This window comes from Larus michahellis, chromosome Z (assembly GCF_964199755.1).
Source record: "Larus michahellis chromosome Z, bLarMic1.1, whole genome shotgun sequence".
Classification (NCBI taxonomy): Eukaryota; Metazoa; Chordata; class Aves; order Charadriiformes; family Laridae; genus Larus; species Larus michahellis.
The window spans coordinates 35674183-35695926 of NC_133930.1; the positions used below are offsets into that span (position 1 = coordinate 35674183).

The following is a 21744-nucleotide window of genomic DNA, read 5'->3' on the forward strand; positions in this document are numbered from 1 at the left end:
TGGGGAGACATGTTTGGCCAATGTGCTCACCATTTCAAAGCATGAGAAAGTTCTTACTCAAACAGTGCGATTAATAAGCTGTATGCTTCTGCTTTTAAAAGCAAAAGGGGGACTGACCTGTGCTAGGACACTAAGTTAGAGTATGGTGTAACCTTTCACTTCGATTTCATCATCTGTCAGACATACCTAAGTGACAGCAATGTCCATCTGAAGAGGTTTTGGCAGACACTTAAGTGACTAACTTAGTGACACTATAGGACTCTGGACACCAAACTAATGATGACATTTCCGAGGAAATGTGTACAAGCCAAGGGAAAAAAATTATACTTCCACCCCAAAACTTTTACATATCCAATTTCTGGCAAATATGCAAATCTTTAAAGGTAGTATACAAGTCTCAAACTACAAGAGGTCTTGTGCAAGCTTTGCAGGTGAACATCCTTCCATGACCACATGCCTTTCATGGAAAGGTGTATTGTTTGAGTGAGTGAAAAATCAAGAAGTGAAAGACAAAGAGACCGAAAGGTCAGTGACTGATAAATCTTTAATATAAAAATTGTACAAGAATTTTGATACAAATTACAAGAGGTATTTGGACAAAGTATGAGTAAAACTCCATTTATATCCCCAAAACCTTATGCATTTTATGCAAAAGACATACTGTAGGACAGTTACAGTACAGAAAATACAAGAAAAGAAATGTCAAATTAAAAACAGGACTTTTAATTCCCTCAGACTACTAATGGAAAAAACTTGTTTAGAGTACATACAGTATTTATGAAGCTACCAATGTCACGATTATTAGATCAACATGATGCAGTTTTTCATATCCCCTTGTACAGCTATATTCCATAGTGCATGCTTTGGTTCTGCAGGTGGGACAGCAGAGCATTCACGTTTTGCTCACATTGAGAACAAACAGTGAGAATAAAAAGCCTCATCTATTCCAAATGGAGAAGGACCTTTGTAAAAACGTCCGTCAGGCCCCGACTCCTCACTTTCCCGTGCCTGGGAGGGGCACCCCAGGAACATGTCTTGACACAGTCCACCGGAACAAGCCTAGCTTTGTGAGCCAGCAGTGAGCCGGCCCTCCTCTGTCGCTGAGTGGCACGGGGGGGTTGCCGGGCCACGAGAGCCCTCCCGTGCCCACCGAGAAAGGGGTTTCCAGGCTTTTTGCCTCTCTGGCTGAACCTGCTGCCAGGCCCTTACAGACACCCAAATACATGAAGGTTCAAATCCAGTTTATCTCAGCATACATCTCCGCGTGAACCCCCAGTCAGGTTCCCATCTTTCCAGTTTGGGAGATCCGAAGCACAGCAGACGGCTACATAGGAAATTGACATGTTGCTCGGCCCGTGTGACCTTCTCAGTCAAAGCTGCTAAAACAACAACTGTGCCAGTGAGCAAGAGCCTTCAGTAAAACAAAGAAACTCCATACCCCCTTGGCCACAGGTGTAAGCCCCCTACAGTGAGATATTCGTAGGTACAAACAGGTTGTGGTGACCTGCTTGTGGTAAGTAGAAGTGTGTGTAGCTCCATCTGGGGTAAATTTCGAATGTGTTCAGGGTTCCGATCAGCTTATTTGCACACCTGTCGCACACACATTACACTTGAACACAGAGCACATTTTTTATAGACTGGAGGAGAGGCAGGAGGCATGAACTGAGAACACAAATGCTGCCCATTAAGAAAGAGCCACGCCATGGGAAAGGAGCCCCATATGACATCGGAACCAAAGTTTGCACAAGAAAAAGCAGCATGCTGAATTTCATATTTATAAATAGCTAAATGAGACACACACACACAACAGCGGCCATTTTATTCATCTTGTCACTTTACAAACGGTGACCATTTTCACGGATGGAATGCATAAAAGTTTCCAAAATGGAGAACATCAGGAGGATGTGTTACTTTTCTGAGAGAATTTTAATGACATACTCTCTTGGAATGAGAGGAGAAGGAGTGCAGACAGGTGAAGGAAATGGAAAAATTAAGACGACTGAAGATTGTACAAGGGTTTGTTAAAAAAATTTATAAAAAAAACCCAGATGTAAAAGTATGGTTGAAAAATAATGAAGAAATCAGCCTTAGTTTATACATTTTAAGTGACCCTATTTATTCTGTAGGTCATCGGGTAGACTGAGAAGGACATCCTTAGAATCACAATTCGTGTGGCTACCGTACCATTTCACAGCGGGGGAGGGGGGGAGGGGTGAGGCATTCTGCCTCATCAACGCAGAATTTCAGGGGGGGTGATGGGGATGGGGACAGGGATGCAGACACGGACTGGGCGTCAAAGTCTTGAGCTGGATGCGGTGATTGCGCAATGCTCCCCCACGCAGGCAGAGAGACGCGTGTGCAAGAGTGCCACTGGTCCCCCAGAGCCGCTGCTCACAGCCGCTTGCATTTCGTAACAGAAGTGGACAGGTTGTGATTAACTATTGATGAGTTTGCCATCCTAACTGTGCATTATCCTCTGATCATTCTCAACCTTTTGTTTGACAACGGATGCCTTATAAAATCTTTATGCATCACTTAGCTAGTCTCGCTCTCTCTTTCTTCTCTAGAAATATAATTGCCCTGGATGCTTTTCTCCATTTTCCTAAAATATTTTCTCCAAAGGTTTGAAGGGAGCAGTGTAAGAAATCTGTAGAACGTCTGAATAAACCTCTTTACTCATTAGACATTTGCTCACTCATGCTTCTTGTGCTCCTAAGCGCGTAAGAGGAAATATATATACACATATATATATATATATATATATAGGGAAGTGTGACGAAAATTATAGTTTTGCCCAATTGTAACCTTTATTTTAAGGCTCTTTGTTCTAACACTGTGTCTGTTTCTCCCTGTCTGTCTGTTCTGTCTCACACACACACACATACACACACACACACAAAAAAAAAAAGGACCCAAATGGCTTCTTTGATCAGAAAGTCCTCGGTTTCCACAAACAGCCTCCAAAATGGTACAGAAAGAAAGGCTGTTAGTCTTGCCCAAGCTCATCATCGCAGGTCAGCTACTTGGACTGCCCCCACGTCTGTCAGTGCCATGTGCACATGGAGTTGACAGAGGAGCAAAACCTGGGCTCAGCCTTTACGCTGCTGACACAAACAGGCCTCAGGAAATTGTCTGCTGGTTTCACCCTTACAGCTTCTGATGCACTCGGAAGGAAAAGGAGGGAAAAGATCAGTGACCTTTGACTGGTAAAAGGCTTCAGCATATTTACAGTGGGTACCATCACCTCTGTTGCAGCAAACATCAAATTACTGTGTAGTGCTGGAGACAGCATTAGCATCCGGAACCAGCAAGGAGGAGCTGCAGCCCACTAATGCCATCAATCAACCCAAGGATATGAAAACCAATGAACCCCAAAGTGGCTGTGTTTAGGTCTCCCAGTCTTGGGCTTTGCCTGAAACCCGTCTTTGTCTTTTTCGGTGCTGCATTGGCCGTCAGCACTGTTCAGCCCACAGTGCCCAGCACTCAGGCACACACGGGGTCTGGTGTTACGATCTGAGCACAGGAACGCTGCTGACCCTGCAAGGAAAGCACGCTTCAGCTGCTCCTCTGCCTACTTGAATTTTCAACTGCTACTCAGCAGTCAGTCAGCGTACAATAAAAAGGAAGGGGAGTGGCTGAAGCCAGGTACGTTAGCCTTCATGCACTCAGGATTTCTTAAAACGTAGCATATGCTCCCCAGCTACTTCGCTGTCAAACTCTGTCTTTACTGACGGCCTTATCTGAGAAGTGCTTCTGGAGCCTGTACTTTTGGCAGTGTTCTTGTAAATGAAGGGATAAATCAGAAAAAATTCCTCCTGGTATGAGGGCAGCAGATTGTGTCTCAGATATATTTCCCTAATACTTTACGGAGGTTCACACTGACCTCAGCAGGAGATGTTCCTATCACGGCAGAAAAGATATCTGGAATTGGCATTCCCCATAGGAACCTGAGAGGATGGCATTGCTCTGAAATTTGCCAAGGGATGGGCTAAACCAGAAAAAGAAGATTGCATAACCTGTTTGCCACCATACCTATGCAGCAAATTCACACGACTATTTCCAGCAGGCACAGTATGGCTTATGCCAATACAAAGCAATTAGTTGCTACATAAGCAGACAAAAGTGCCGTCACAGACAGTATTTCTCAGCTGACCTTTTGTTAAGAAGCCATCTTGTTACTGTCTGCCTGATAGCTCGATAGAGCAGCCAGTGGCAGCCTTGGGCTTCCCAAAGACAAATCGAAGCACTCCAGATGGGACTTCCCTTCACTCACTGCAGATGTGTGTGTGCATGCGTGTGTGTGTGTGTCAAGGAACGGGGAAGGAAAGCCTGGTTCTTGTACTCAATTTCCCCTTCACAGGGGATAAACAGGCAATTACGCATCCTTTTATATTTGATGGCCAAGTGCTGAACTTGAAAGCACACTATTAGTTTGTGTCCCTTCAGGGCCAGTGCAATAAGTAGCCAGGAGAGCTGGGGCTAAGGAAGAGAGGGTGTTGTCTGCTGTTAGTGTGACAGTCTTGTCAGCAGCATTCACATTACTGGAAGGTAATAAAGTGACAAGTAAGTTATTAGAAAGATATGAGGTGAAATTGAACTGAAGCTTCTTTCTGCTCAGCTCAGTTTTTTTTCCTGCTTTGTAATGGGCCACTATTTGTTACAAACCAAGCCTTGTCTTGAGATCTTATATAAAAAAAGAAATATTTATTCTTTGCAGGAAAGGTCACATGAATTTACAACATCACACTTTAAAGAAGAGGAATGGGAAAATAGTTTTATGACAACTACAGCTGCTATTTAAAAAAAATACAGTGTCATCATAATGAACAATAATACTGGCAAAAGTCAGAGGACTTGTCAAAAACACGTCCATTTTTTAACCCTTTGGTGGTCCAGAACTGTTTTCCTTTCAGTGCCAGTGCCAAACACAAGAGCAACAGTATTGGGATATACATGATCAACATCTTGATCAAAAAATCAAAGCTGTCATTCAACATCACGACTTGACCAGAGAAAACAAGCCACATAAGACTGGTTAACTACAGACTCAATATTATTTATGTAAAAAAGTTGCTGCTTCACCCTGTTACAGGCCATTTTAAAGGCAGTGATAATGCTGCTTGGCAAGAAGAGACAGAAACCATGGGACTGGAACAGACATGTACTTGGGCAAACATATGGGTGAAAGGTTCAGTCCATCATATGATGCTGCTCTGTTCATAATGTAAAAATGGGTATGGAAAAGAGTTCCTTTTATGTCCCTACAGGAGGGGAAAAGAAAGCCCAACTCATCATGTGGCGACAGCAGGATATGCTGATGCTTATCTAGCAAAGTAGCGCTACAGTCACTGTTTTGTTGAGTTACTATAGCAGCAAAGTAGTGACATAAGGGAAAAAAAAAAAACACCTAAGAAGGAACTGACATATACCAGCTGCCATCATGTGTCTGCCACTCACCTTTTCCCCACAGGGAACTCCTGCTGCCTCCTTGCCCTTAGTACAGACACCTTTGCTTCCCTTTTGAAATAAAAAAGAGTCATTCTCTTAACACAACCCGAAGAGAAAAGTGACAAAAACATTCTGGGGACAGAAGAAGGAGTAATAGTTCCGTTGACGTAACTGGCACAAAAAATTTAAAGGAGCATGTGTATGCTCCTAAAGCAAACACTTTGCCTCCCTTACTCCTTCCCCTGCCACCAATGATGCTGTGAAAATGTCCTGCAGAATTTGAGTACAAATACATTTCTGAAAAGATGTCCTGTTTTCTGATGGCAGCTGACATCCCTAATGACCCTGTGAAAAATGGGTCCAAACCAAGCAGTTTGATTTTAAAATATCATACACTTTGAAGGAGAAATTTTTGGAACTAGATCTCTGGTCTTGTAAATAGTTCCTATCTTTGGAGCAGATCAGACCTTGACATTACGTTTCTGAGCTCTCCAGGTACCCACACAGCTCTTTGTCTTGTTGCTTAGGCACATTCCTACCCCTAATAATTACCTATGCTAGATCCTTAACTGTGTTAATTAAGAACACTAAAACTCAGGGAAAACTGAAGTGGATACCTGCAGCCTCACTTCCTGTTAGCTGTACTGGACAGGATCAACAGAGGTGCCGACCCCCCATGGCAGTGACTTTACTGTTTAGAAGCTGACTCTACTTTTTTTCCTAAACAGTTCCTTTTTTGGGGATGGAATAGGAAGAACATAGGTGATGGAAAATTTATAAACTTCTGGAACCGGCAGAGGAAGTACACTTTCATTTCCATAATGTAAGGAAGGGAGGGAGAGAGGGAGGGAGGGAAGGAGGGAAAGAGGGAAGGAAGCAGGGAGGAAGGGAGGAAGAGGAAGAGGGAGCAGGAGAGGGAGCGGGAGAGGGAGCGGGAGAGGAGAGGAGAGCAGAGGAAGGAAGGAAGGGCGGAAGGAGGGAAGGGAGGAAGGAGGGAAGGGAGGAAGGGAGGAAGGGAGGAAGGGAGGAAGGAAGGAAGGAAGGAAGGAAGGAAGGAAGGAAGGAAGGAAGGAAGGAAGGAAGGAAGGAAGGAAGGAAGGAAGGAAGGAAGGTAATACACTGAACACTGAAGTTTACTCACAGCAAATATGGTGCACAATTTCTGTTGTGTAAATTATATACAGATCCCTAGGAAACATACAAATTTTATTATCTCATTCATCAAAAGCCTTTGAGAGATCTTTAAGAGCAGTGTGTATGTGCTATTAGGCTTTTTAATCTATACCTTCCATAATTTGACAAACGGAGTTGCGACTTAGTGACAGAGTGCTTATACTTTGTGTGCCCAACTACAGTGTCACCATGGAGCCAGCTGCATTTTAAGAGGCAAAGTTAAAATCTCTGCCTTAACAAAATGTACCTGGTTGAGATATAGCTCAGGAAAATTGACTAAATATTGTAAGGTGTGCAAAAATATTTATGAACTTAAATTAGCTCTTTACTAACACCAGCTATTTAGTCCTCACAGGAGCACCCTTAGGGGGAAGATCATATTAGTATTAGCCATATTTTAACAGATTGAAACACAAAGGGGTAAGTGATGTGATCTGTCCAAGACTAAACAGTAGAGACGGGGCCACCTGTGGTTAATTCTCGTTCCCATTCTTGTGCTTTGACTCTGCTGTTTTCCTTCCAAATTGTTTCATCCAGGTTTTCAAAAGATAACTAGTGATTAGCCAGTATCACGTGCTTTTCTGATGCCTCGCCTCCAGAACAAAGAAAAATGCTTAACAACCTCCAGACAAGAAGTTCTGTTTCTAAAGGATGTTCAGTATGAAAAGTTATTTCCTAAAAGTAGACAAAGTCTTTTTGATATTTACAGAAAAATACAACTACCTTGAATAAACAAAACAGTGAAACAATACGGAAAGAGTGACCGCAATAGCTATATGAACCAGACAAGGAGGAACAAACTCCACGTAAAATGAAGAGTCTCTTCCTCACAGTTGGTCTAATTCTTGTAAAAAGATGTAGACTGACAGGTTTGGAAACTGAAGGGATAGCCACAGGTTTATGGCATAAGCAACTGCACAACACTTATCTTATCATCACACCATTACAGCCATGCCCTTTGCTGGACACATGAGATGTTCAGCCATTAATCTTATTGCAGTCTGGGTTGCTGCCGAGATCAACCAGAAATGCTATTTTTTGTCAGTAAAATCAAACTTTTACCACACAGCCTTTTAAAGTATTTTTCAGATAACTTCAGATGGTACAAATTCCACCACAGGAACAATTCTGATAAATACAGATTGTCATACAGATGCATGGTAAAGTAGGAATGAGGGAAATGCCGTTCAATTCAATGTAAGTGTATGTGCTCTTCTAAAACAAAGACTGTTCTGACATTAGCATCACTAGCACTGAAGTAACCAATTGATTCACCTAGAAATAACAGTGAGTAATATTCTGTCCACAAGACGGAGATGGTATCTCCTACATGGCTTAAGCAGAATCTGAATGAAGTTTAGGATGCCATAAAAGCAGGACTGCAGAGCTTATAACAGTTTTTGTAGGTTTATCCCAGCTTCTTTACTTTTTAGACTGTCCTGTTTCATTTTGTGTAATAAACAGATATTATTTTTTTCTGTGTAATTCTGCTGAATTTATCTACTGATGATGTTTAAGTTTCCAAACAAGTTTACCAAAATCATTTGACCTCTAATAGAAACAGAGTGAAATGAGAATGCAGAACAGTGATTCATTTAGTTCGGAATTATTTATATAGCTTAAATGTGTTTTTCATTAAAAATTATATTTATTTATACCATACATACTACAAAACAGTGGGGTTTTCTTACTGTAGATATCATTCAATTTTTGTTGTTTTGTTTTTTTGACTTTCCATCTTGCTTGTTCCTAATAGCTTGGGAGGAGGGATGGGAGTGCAGTACAGATAACACTACAAAGGTCCATGTGTTTTAGAAGAATGCACCTTTACTGTTCTAATTTCCCTCTCTCACAAACACACTGAGCTTGCACAACATAAAACAAAGCGATGCAGATCTCTCCACTCAATTTAACAAGGCAAAGTAGTTAAGACTTTGAGGAAAAATAAAAAAAAGATGAAAGAAAGCCAGTGAAACTGATTAGCTTTTTGCTATAGTTTCTTTTCGTTAAACCAGAAGGTAAATTTTCCTTACAGTTTCTGTGGGATGCACAAATGTTTTCAGGGCTTCATCAGTGTACAGAATCAAAAAACGATCAGAGGCTTGTAACCCACAGGAACGTAGTGACAATTCATTTAGAAAGATTTTTCTTTTATTTTCTACAACTGGAAATACTGATTTATTAGCTATTGATTCCTACTTTTGTAAACAAGAATACTGAAATGCATAAAGAGTACTAAAAAAGAGGAAATCCATATTAAGAGTTTCCTCTTGAAAACATAGCAGGAGTTAAGTACTCAAGTGGACATAAAGGTAAGAATAATCAAAATGCACAGCAAATCAAAACAATGACAAGCTGAAACAATGGAGCATTTCTGACTCTTGGCTACAAAGAATAATGTTCTGGATCAGTAAATACAGAAAAGGAACACATTCTCACTGAAGGAATATTTTATTGTACGCTGAAATATCCCTTGGGTTTTCTTTTGTTTGTTTGTTTGTTTGGTTTTGCTTTTGTTATTGTTTTTGTGAAGAAAAGAGTGTACAACACAAACCCTAATGGTTTTGGCTGTAGACTGAGCTTAAGTAAATACCATCACTCAGTCAGTATGTTGTGGTAACTCAGGCTGCCAGTGTGGTTTACCAGCTCAAGCAACATGTGTAAATACCGGAAACAAAAAAGATTCATAGGACAGCCTCTCTTTCTCTCTGCCTTTCTCAACTGCTTGCTCCTTTTCCCTCTTCTGTTCTTGCTCACTCGCTTGCTCAGTATCGTTCTTGGACTTTCATTATTTTCTGGCAAACCATGTGGGTGAAACACAAAACATTAACACAACTAGTCCTTTTTTTCTGGCATCTAATTTTATCCAAAGGGAAAGTTACCCAATAAAAAGTCCAGCATATGTTTTCAGAGCTACTAAGTGCTTCTGCCATTAATTTCTTTTGATTGCTTCTATAAAACATGCCTTAATCATACTACAGCACTTTCCATTGCAAAAAAGACAACTTTACAGAACAACATAGTTAACATTATTTCCCTGTTCTTTTTTTTTTTTTTTTTAAAACACCACAAAAAATCCAGGCCATAGTAAGAAGCACACAAAATTATATTCATCTTTGTTCTGTGACAAGTAGTATCAGCATTTATATCCCCAAATATTATGCATGTTTGACAAAAAAAAAAGTTTCCACTGATTCACATGACACAATTCTGTTTTTTTTTCTTTTATGTAATGTAGTATATAAGGAATAAGGATGCACTATTGTTTCTAGTAATAATTGGCACTTAAAAAAAGCACCAAGAATTCTGTATTTCACTTTACCCCTTTTCCCTCCCCAGTATTTTTTTCTGTAGTCCAAAATCTACAACTGTGGTTATGGTGAATAACTACATTTTCTTTTTTCAAAACGTGTGCAAAGTTGGCACTTTTGTATTAACACTAAACACTAATACTCTTTGTTTGGCATTCATGCCCTCATACTGACCAGACCACTTTTATCTAAGTGTATTTTTTAAAGACACTTACTGAAAATATGGCAATAGTTTAAGAAAAAAAAAGCATGGATATTATTACACATCCCCTTGTAGTGTACGAAAAAGTGCATGACTGGATTTATGTAATAGTACAAGACAAAAAAACTGTATCAGATCAGGTACTGTAAAGCATGCCAGCACCTCTGTATTACTTATATCTAGCAGGTAGTTAAAACAAGACCGTGGTTCTTTTAAAAATGTGCATTAAAGCTAACATAAATGGATAGAACTAGCCAGCAAACTATTTTTCCTGCTTATCTAACAGCTGAATGTAACTGTAAAAATTAAGCAAAAAAATAAGAGTTAAACCACCATCAATACAATTGTTTTACATCATAGGCCTGTCAAGGCTCAATATATATATACAAGTGTAACAGCCATGCTTAGTAGAACGTTATCCCCAATGCTTAGAAGACACAAAGACAACTAAGTAGATTTTTTTTTCTCTCTTTTTGTTTGTTTGCAATTTTTTTTGTTGTTTTTTTGTTCTTTTTTTCAGGCAAAAGTCATGGGTAGAACAAATTGTCTCTTTGGAGATGACCAAGAACATTCTAACAGAACTAGGGACAACTGCAAGTTTTCTGTGGGTTTGTTTTTTGTTTTTGCTTGCTTTTTTATGAAGGGTCTCTCCCCCCAAATTAAACATCCCACTTTTTTGTTTCTATCCAAAAAAAACAAAGGAAAAAAAATAAACCAACAACCAACAAAGGGGAAAAAGCACCTGGTGTTTCTTTCTTTTGTTAAAAAAGAAAAGAAAAAGATTATATATATATGTATATTTTTATATATATATATATATATATATAAAGGGAGACTGTATATGGCAGTTCAGATGTGGTGGGCCCTCTCTGAGAGCTGGCATTATGCTGTGTCCATCCTTGAACTAATCTACTGAAGTGAAGGGAATGTTTTTATGCAGATTGGGGTTCTGACTGTGCCGGTTTCGGCTACGGACAGAGGAGAACATCATGTTGCACCCAGGGACTTTGCATTTGTGCATCTCTCGCAAGTGCACTGTTTTATAGTGCACTCTGAGGGTTCCCTTGTTGCTGTACATTTTGTGGCAAATGTTACACATTATCCCACCGTTGCTCACCGAAACACTGTTGAACATGAGGGATCCTGGGACATCAGTGCCCATACCTACAGCTAAGGCAGGGGCATCTGCTTTGTGGGCAGATTCCCCGCTGTCACTTGCCCCATCGACGTCATCCAGGAGAATGCCCTCATCGCTTCCTGCATCAGATTCTCTTGAGGAATGGATACTGCTGCTGGACTGGATGCTGGAGGTGGTGCTCAGGTCTAGGACCATATAGTCTTCCGACATGCCCCTGCCGTACCCATTCATATGGGAATCCTCAGTACCAGCAGGCGAGGAGGTGTCTTCCCTTATGTCGAGCCCCATCTGATGCTGAGCGCCATATATCTTCACCAAAAATTCGTCGCGGAGGTCCTTACTAAGAGAAGGCTGTGAGGTGTCCAGGCCCATGTCATCCAGTTCTTTGGTCAACAGTTTACGGTGCAGGTTTATGTTAGCACTGTGTCTGGGAAAGGAAGAGGGAAGGGAAAAAAGGAAAAATGTACAGTATTTTTGATTAAACATAAAGTCATCAAGCACCAAATCCAAATTCTGATTTATCAATAATTTATCATAGAAATATCCCCTATCCAAGCTTCTTGGAAAATTCAGTCTTCCTACAAGTGAACAAATTGCAACACAAAACCAAACCAAAACAAGCAAATTACACCCACCCCCCACCCCCTCCCATACTGTTTTTCTTTTCAGCTACTGCTCCTCAAATTTAGTCCCCAGCAGCGGCTACAGCCCTTATATTTGATATTTACAAAATAATAAATTGCACTAACAGAAAATGCAAAATGCTCTTCTTGGTTCCTGAGTCCCTGCTGGCTTTCCTAAAAGCCTTGCTTCAAGAGAAAATATTATTAATATATGGAATATCTGTGTGTGTTTGTATCTAGGTCTATCTGTAGATCCATATCCTTATATATTTATACAAACATACATATAAATATATAATGTGTATATATATATATATATACATACTCCCATAACCGTGTAAGTGAAATATAGGAGGAGAAAAAAATAAAGGTAACTGAATGATACATAGTCAGAGGTCCTGATTCTGGTAATTTAATTCTGGTATAAAGGGATTCAGAATCGGGCCAAACCAAGATGGAGAAGACTTGGAGGGTTTAAGAGAACAAGTCTCTGAAATCTACATTTAAGTTTCTGGACATCTTAGCCAAAGTCACTGGTTCCATCCTTCTGGGAGGGCACTACCACTCCTTCCTGTATTCTTCCCAGTACTGTCTCTGATACAGTGCTGACTGACCCAAGCAGTGTAATTTCCAGTAAAAAAACCCTACTAACGGCAATGAGAATTTTGCCCCAAATCGATCAAAACACTTAAGTATGGGCTTTGGCTTAGGTATGTGCTGAAGTCACTGTGGTGCCTAAGAGACACTGGAAAAGCTGTCGCTGATGTCAGCGGTCTTTGGACTATGTCCCAAAAGCCACAAGTTAAAATATTCTCAAGCGTTTTACAGGGGCCTGGGCCTTTGTTCTCAAGAAATAAAGCTCTACATTTGCAAACAATGTAAGCCTTTGGGTTAGTAACTGTGTAAAACAGCCTATTATTTTAAATACTGCATTCTACTCTCCACTTTTGACATTGGCTTTATTCATCCATTGCAGTAGAACATCACTGATTTGCAGCAGTGTCAGGAAACCCTCTTTGAAAAACTGCATTTTCTGAATTAACAATGTAACCAACAAACATGACAGACATCAAAGACCTCTGACCACAGAACATGCTTGTTTTGTTGAAGTGCTTAATGATAAATCAGTATAAAGTTTTCAGTACTAGAAAACTTTAGGGTTCAGTATTCAGAATATGCACCATCGCTGAGGAAACAACAAATATTTATTCAGTTTCTTTGGAGGGTGACTGGATTTTCGAGTCAGTAAAAAAAGAATTAGCGAAGTTCTACTGCGTAACATTCTTTGCAAGCTAAGGACCCAAACCCACAATTTACAACATGCAGACTCACCAGCCTGTCTGCCCATTATAAATTGCAGATCAGAGCCCAAATGTAGGAGGGAAAAGAAAGAAGGAGGGGGAAGGGGAGGGGGGGCGGGGCGGGAGAGAGAGAGAAAGAGAGAATTTTAACAAAGGAATACTCTAATTTGCAAAAAAGCACTAGGTATTAAATCAGCATGGGAAGACATAACAATGATCAAATTTTTTACAGACATTTAGGTCCTACAGTAACAAAAAAGGGAGAAAGGGAACAATAGCTATTAGCAATATTTCCTTATTGCAAGCTTTTGCTTTAAAAAACCCTTTGAAACATACCTCTCAACCAGCTGAAGTCCCAAACGTGGTACAGCAATACAATGCAGATAAACAACGAAAATGCAAATGTAGGGAAATTAAATTGATGTGGAGCTGATTTCTGTAATTTTCTATCACTTTCTCTGTGATTCAGCTATCTGTTGCACACAACTTATGGGAATAAATACAGAAAACAGCAATAGAAACGATCTGTCCCACTTACCTGCAAATGCAGGTAACTGTTCTCTGACACAAAACTGATACTGAACTGTAGTTTAATTGAACTGTGTCCGCTCGGGATGCAATTATTCCAGTAAGGGGGGGGTCTAGAACAGAAAATTTCTCTTCTAATGAGTGACAGTCGAGAGGTATGGTCAAGGGCAGAAAAAAGTGGAGAGTATTCCTTGTTTTTCTCCCACATGGGAAATACTCCTTTCACACAGGCAAGTATAGCACCATTGCTTTTTTGAGGCGCAGAAGTGTAATTATGCATATCCCCACACTGCACTTAGGAAGGCTGAGCTTACCTTGTGATAAGATCAGCTTTCTAATCTTTTGCTAAATTGAGATCACAAAAGAGAGAGAGAGAGAGAGAAGAGAGGAGAAAAGAGAAAGAAAGGGGGGGGGAGGAGAGAGAGAGAGAGAACAAATTCACATTCCAATCCAGACATATCTGGTTTTTAAAAAGAAAAAAAAAAAAGAAAAAAGAAAATAATATCTGAAACCAACAAAATCGACTTTAAAAAAAAGTCCTGACTGTGAAACTGTTTTTTGTCAGCTGTAATCTCACTTACAGTGTTGTTCTGATGGATACTGACTCAACCACACAATATGAAAAACATAAAGCAAATTAATCAAAGCATATTCACAGCATCCCCATTATCATCCACAAATGAGTTCTGAACAGATGCATGCAGTGTGCACATACATGAATGATAAGCAGTAGTCCTGACAGTCCCTTGCCTTCCTGGTGTCAGATGGTGTACAACTCCACATAAAGTTGCTAAGTGCAGCACAGGAAACGCTTACTGTGAAGGCCTGTCCACACTGACCACTGTTATTACATGACCATAAAAGCACATTTGTGCTTATCATCGTAACGCTAACTGCGATCTACTCATAAAGCGCTCATGTGTTTACTTCTTACGATTTCTCCCCCTCTCTCCTCCTCATTCCCCTGGTACGGGAATTTCCTGCAGTGTAGAAACTGGTCAGGATGCCTGTAACTGTTGTTTCCACGCATTTGCGCTTCATATTTCCTTGGTTTGCTGCTGAGAAAAAAAGCAGCCAGGCATGCAGTGAAAATAACTTCAGCATTCACTGAATGAAGAGATAAGAATAAATTACCACAGTAAAGAGGGGCCACTGAGCCCCGGATGGACAGAGGCCATTCTGAGAAAGACCAGCGTAAGGTTGCAAACCCTGCTGATGCTCTGATAAGGAGAGATGCCTCCCTTATTCAATTCTCACTTACAGCAGTGGCAATCGGTAATCTAGTTAAAGTATGTACCAGCCCATAATATCTGTCAGGGAAACGATGTGCAGAAATGTGTGGACAAGTTCTGGCACTCTGCTCAGTAGTGTCCCTTTTCCGCTGTCAGCAGTACTGTTGGATTCTCCTAATATAATTACATTGACTTTTATTCAATTAAGTGCCATTCCTAGCCTTAAAAAAAAGCTACTTTATCAATTGATTCAGGTGTAATGCAATAATAAAGATGAACTCATGGCAGTGCATTAGCTCTGCTGTTCATAACTTCTGAACATAGGTTCATTCATAGCAGTCGATTTCCATTATGCAACCACAGTTCAAAAGAATTGATTCTTTTACATTCATTTCTTAATCTATTTCACTTGTGTTTAATAGTCTCCCTAAATATCATATGCAAAAACAGTCTGTTAGGTACGAGAGGAACGACTTGTGAGAAAAAGTTCATTTATTTGGACACTGAAGTTTTGAAATCTCATGACAAAACCAAAGTCACAGAGGCTAAAACCTTGTCAGAATTAAGAATACTGTGTGCTGTCGGTACTAGCAACACACATTTCCAGTAGCTGAACGACCTCTGGGATAAGAGGGAAGGGAAAGTATGTTTTCATAGACACACCAGTGGAGAGTGCTTGGAGCCTGACCCTGCACCCCTTTCCCGTCTGCTGGACAACTGAATGTAGCACTGCACCCTGAGGCACAGATGGAGCACCCCGTGCAGGGTGCTGCTTGAACACCGCCCTGCATAGAGGAGGCGTTTCTCAGGGCTGACAGCAGCCGTCCCAAAGCTCTTTTGGGAAAAGCTGAAAAGGGACTTCTGTGTAGAAGGAACATGACCACGTAGGTAAGGATGGCTACAAATAACGGATCCACAAGCAAAAAAAATGGAATTAAGAAAGAAGAGTCTGGGTAAAGGCAGAATAGAAAGAGAAGTGGTACAGACCAGGAAGTTTAAAACCGGAGATGTTCTGGGGAAAGACAAGCACTGGCAATGGCCAAATAGAATAGGGTTGAGTTTAGGAGCAGAAATGAAAGCTATGCTTTCATATGCTATGAAGCTATGAAGACTATTATTCAGGTGAAAAGGCAGAAGAGTATGTGACCGACAACCTGTACTCTGACACAGTAGCTGCAAACAGCAGTCAGAGAGACGTGAGAACAAGAAAGTAGCATTACAAATATTGGCCAAGCCCATACTATCTTTTGTCTTGATAACTTTAACTATTTCTTTGCCTCTCTCATCCAATACTGATCTTCCTTGCTTTTTTTTTTTCTTGTGAAACTCAGCCATCCTAAAGTGCTCCAGTAGTTCCTAGACCCCCTTTTACATACCAAATTGAAGTATTCCATCTTAATCCAACTCCTTCTCCCCTGCTTTGTCACTCCCAAATCTTAGCAAGTCCTGTACCAGCCTTCAGCCAATGTTAGCCACCTTGTCATCTGTTCACCTGCTCCTCCCCATGACTTCTGCAGTTTCTTGCTTCAGCTGTTCTGTTCCCTGATATGACTTATGATGCCGCTACCCCTTCCTCTTCTGAATACTGCTCCCAGGTACGTGTAAACAATGTTCCCCGAGTAAGGTGAGGCACAGCTTGGGCAGAGTGATTTATGCCAGTGCATGAACACTGCTATCAAACAGGCGGAAAATCATGGAGTAAGATACGCCAACATCAGCTGAGCTTCAGCTTGCCATGGCTCCATTATTCCTCATACCTGAGCTAGCTAATTTAAGGCCATCTCTGTTGTCTTTTGCCCTGTAGTTTCTGCTGTATCCACAGGGAAAAAAACTTGAAGAACCTAAATGAATGGCATAGGCATACACGTGTATAGAAAACAAAATATTTGACCTTATAAATTGCTTTGAATGACTTTGGACTTCTTGGACTGCTTATTTGTCCATCAACTACCAAAACGAGATTTGATCCTGGCAATGGAAATGTTGCGTAAAGACAGCTGGTGAATGAAGTCTTCCAGGCAGGAATATGAGGTCAAAAGAGCTTAACTAAAGGCGTACATCACTCAGCTCCAGATCTACCCCATCCTAGGCAACAAGGGATGGTGAAGAGGGGTAGTCCTGAGAATTTAAAATACTATGTGTGCCAAAGAATGTCCAAACATCTGTTTAGCTCTCTACTAGATGTCATGTACCCTTAAAAATGAGGAGAGTATGTTTTGAGATGTAGCTTCTTGTGGCAAGGAGTTTTAGCGAAGTCTAGTTTATTTTAGGAAGCCCAGAATGCCCAATTTTTCCACATAATTAGCATTCTTCTTTCACGTTACTATTCATGAATTTGACATATGGTGGGCAAAAGTGTGTGGAAAAATTCATTCTCACCAGAATGAATTCAGCTTTCTGAATTCGATGATCTTAAGAATGGATCAGTGCCGCTGTAGGGATGATAATGATAATGATGATACACATGAAATCTGTGGTTGTGGCGAAGTGGCAAGGGTATCTCACCTCCCGGTTCACCACTGCCCTTTCAGACAGGAGCTTCAGTAGCAGCACAATACAGAGTGCTACAGCAACTATAGCAGCTCTCTGACTGTTGGCACGATCCCACTGGTGGTAGTATTTTCCTTCCCTGTGAAGTTCACGGAAGTATTCTTCCATAATTAGAATTCATTGTCAGTTCCACCCCACCTACTACTAGCGAGCTCCTCTAGTAAGAGATGCACTATGCATCAACAGAAGAAAGGGTATTATAAGCCTAGGAAATATGGTCAATTAAACGTACATGCCATTTACACAGCTCATAAATCCAGACCAGGTTCTCTTCAGCAGTTTCTTTCTACACTTGTCAATGAATCTGATTTTGTTAATTTACTATCCATTTGTTGGAAAGAAAAATGTAAAGGCCGCTTTATTTTAGTTTATTTTTATTTAGTCAGTCTTTTTATTTCTTTTTGAAGTGAGTGTGGAGGAATTTATCAGAGAGTAGAATTTGGCCTGGTGTAGAAGTTGGTATGAATTATATTCATGACTCAAGGCCAACTTTGGATGCACCCATGGCTGCAGTCCTATCTGCACTAGGACAAACCTCATCTTTGATGCACACAGCAGAGTTAGGGAATTTGGATGATAAAGAGTACACTATTTAAATTCAAGTGTTATACAGAGCACAAAACAAACTGCATGAGAAATTGGGTTGAATGTGTTGTTCGCAGGTCGAGGCAGGGTAGGTTGTTGAAAATGAAACATAATGCATTATTTTCTTAATTTTTTAGTAAGACAAAAATATGATTACACTTAAATATTAAGGGGATGAGAGAAAAAGAATGAGAATGATACAGCTGCATAACTGTTAGGGCAGTCAATTAGGGACTATGGAAAACCGTTTTCCAGTCCCTGACACAGTGAGACAGAAAGGCCAAACCAACAGTTAAATGTCCTAGCCATTGTCCCCTTGCTCCTCCTTGGCTGACTGTAAGGGACAAAGTTCCCTGATGAAAATCTCACTCAAACATCAAAGCACACTGTATCGTTCATTAAAATTCTGAAATGAATAATTTCAACATTTCCAGCTGTATCCTACCACATCCTTTCTTCCTGTGTTTCCAAATAAAACAATATCCCAATCTCCTGTACTTCAAGTGTTCTGAAAATGCATCTTCTCACAAATACATGATTTGCCAAAGTAATAACACCTAGTCCTATCATGCTAATACAACAAAGAAGACACAGACAGGAGGTCACAGCAGGGGACCACCAGTCTTTGGGCAGCTTTGCTATAAGATACAATAAGTGATCCCAGCATTAAGTAATACAATAAAATTATATTTGGAGACTTAATGCATTAAAAGTCAACATTAAATTCTTTTCTATTAAATTCTGTTCTTTCCAAGTAATACTCGATCTTTAGGTTTTTTTTAAAGAAGACAGAAGCTAATATTGGGTTACAAAACCTGAAACCACATAATCTTCAGCAGTTAGAAGAAGGTTCTGTTACAAAATGGAAGGCCAGGACACACTCTTCCAGAGGTTTACGTACAGATTGGCAAACCTTTTATTAAAACGTTAGATATGGAAGTAACCGCTCCAGTTGTACAGGCCCCATAGAAGTTATCCTCCTGCTATACTTAGGTTAATACTAAACTCTGTCAATCTGGTTTGAAATACCATAAACAATAAAACTTTCATTATTCCTTCCATGAGACTTTTTCCACACCTATCTTCAGCTCAGTATGCAGCCTACGTTTTTACCTATAATGAAATGTTAAAGCAAAGTCTCTTTGTTTCTATTCACCTCAAAGGCTGTCAATTAAGATTTATGGTTTTGTTTAAAAATCTCACATGATTTTAATTCCTAATGCAATTTGCTAATATGGCAAAGTATTGCAGCTTTGCCTCGATTTCATATTCCTTTCCCGCTTATTTAAGTCTGAAACTCACAGAAAGGCTCAGAATATGTGAACATAACAGAAAGTAAACCTGGGGTCTTATGCTTTCTTAGAATCTTTGCAGACTGAAAGTGCTGAGTTTCATGCAGCTAAAATCAAAGAACCAGAAAGTAAGACTCTGGCTAAATATAACAATGTACATATTTATGAGAAGAGATATGGCCTTAATTCTGATATGTCTTCAAGAAGGAAGCAGCAATCATTTTCCCCATTTACTAAGAGAATCAACAATAAAACAGTTCCTGGAATTTAATTAGTAATGTAAAATGTTAAAGAAATTGTTTTCTCTGTTGCTGTTCTAATTTTGCCACTCTCTCAGCAGTCTTTGATAGAGGTTGTTGGGGTTTTTTTGTCAAGTAAAAAAAATATCCATAAATCTAAGCGAAGCTAATAAAGGTTTGAAATCCTGATCTGACCTAAATTATAAAATTCACATTTATCTGAATGGGGCCAAGGTTTCAGTCTGTGTGCTAGCGCTTCCATGTGTCTGATCATGTTTAGTTTGCCTCTACATGTAAGGGGAAATGTAGGGATAGGGGCTAGACTTCAGAACAATGAGGGAAGACAAAATACTATACTACCCAATGAAACCATGGCATTTTTACATGAACAGTTTGGGTATTAACATCAGTTCTTGAGGCTTTAAATTGCATAGAATCTGAAAAATATTAACCTTTCATAGGAAGAAAATCCAAAAGGTAAAATACAGTTCAGCACCTATTAAAAAAAGTAAAAAAACAGTGCTTATTAAATGCAGGAAATAAAGGACAAGCAAGTTCTTGCAAATTAAAGATGTGGAGCCCAGTCATTTCAATCCCTTTCAATATGAAACAAATCACTCACACTGGTCACGGAGACAGCTCCCTCTACACTCAAATTATTCACTTGAAGATAAGCTCCCATCAAACTCTTTAGGGGTTTAACTAATTTACTGCACAGATACGGCACGTCTGTTGTAATAACAGGTAGGATGTATTGGGGTCGACCATTTATCAGAATTAGACTTCTTTTTTCAATTCGCAGTGAATTATGCTGCCTACACTGCTCCTCTTTCTCAGAGCTTCCCATCCCCTTACGGCCCCTAATGTGGCAGGCAAACAAAATTGACAGTCTCATCTTGTCAACAAGGGGTGATTCTCCTGAGAAGCCATTTAACTTTGCAGAGGAAGCAATGTATTAATGTGCCTGTCCCAGGAATGTTAATCATCTTCAAGCTCCCTCTAACTTTGACACGAACGAAATCACCGAATTTGTTTACTAAATGAATCGTAATATGCTAATAAGAGAGCATGACATATATGGTAAAGCCAAACAGATGGTTTGTTTACTCCACTTTGCAACTTTATAAATGTTGTAACTCTGAAGATGTTAGTGAGAATTATTGGTTTGTTGGCAGTGGCAAACATGCCTTTTGCATACTTAATCCACAGTTAGACTCAGAAAACAATTTGTCATCGCCATGGAATGCATAAAAAATGTTAATACTGAGATGGCATTTGGGGAGGCAGGAGAGCCGAGTGTGTGAGCAAATACTCAGGTTAAATGTGGAGCTGATATCTGATGGCAATGTTTGCTACCAAATAATTTTTAATGTAAAATCTGACAGGTTCAGGATTCTTGAAAGGCCCAATAATTCAGTACATACCTGTTGAGGTGTTTAGTGAGACGGTCCTTATGGTGTGAACAGAATTACACTTTCACAACAGCTGTGTGTGCTCAGAAGCATCGAGGTCATGTCGCACTCTTAATATATTACTATTGTTGTCCATTAAAGATCAAAAGATATTACAAACAAAAAGCACAACCACTGGCGTACTTGCCAAAGTTACTCAGAAACGATCAAAATTGTGTTGCAACACTTCAACCTCTCACTTTACTAGCTGCCTGGAAGCAAAACAGACTCATTACAAAATAGCCAGCACTCTTGTCTAATATCCGGACTGGTTGAGAAAGTTTAGAATAAAAAGATTTATCTGATGGAATATTTCCTAAGTGAACTAACTCGGTGTAGTAATGTTACACGCACAAGAAGGTCATCATTGTATGACAAAGTCCTTCAATGGATATTACAGATGCTCAGCACCATTGACAATCAGTCCAACTGCCATAAACTGTTCCTACAATCTACACATGCTCTATGGAAAAATCTATCCCTGTGCGGGCAATTCACACAAGGCCCTGCACAGCAGTCATGCATTAGGTCCTCATCTCCTGTGTGTTGAAGCATTTTGCTCGTCCTTCACACAAGGTGTATTTCCCCTTACGAAGTCAACATCCAGGTAGAATCTGTTGGCAAACTGCACGAATTAACATTTATTTTCAAACCTAAATCATCTAAATGAT

At 40.0% G+C, this 21744-nt stretch overlaps 1 protein-coding gene across 4 annotated transcripts in view; it reads right to left on the reverse strand.

Moving 5' to 3' along the window:
* Positions 1–525: 525 nt before the first annotated feature.
* Positions 526–21744, reverse strand: part of BNC2 (basonuclin zinc finger protein 2) — a 342608-nt gene continuing 321389 nt past the window's right edge. For 2 of the 4 annotated variants that reach the window (XM_074569798.1, XM_074569799.1), the window contains exon 6: positions 526–11699. In XM_074569798.1, the coding sequence (XP_074425899.1) occupies positions 11039–11699 (661 nt within the window). In that variant the 3' untranslated portion in view covers positions 526–11038. Of the gene's footprint in view, positions 11700–14038; positions 14070–20074; positions 20119–21744 lie in introns of all 4 variants that reach the window. The other 2 variants (XR_012584895.1, XM_074569800.1) reach the window with 2 other exon arrangements.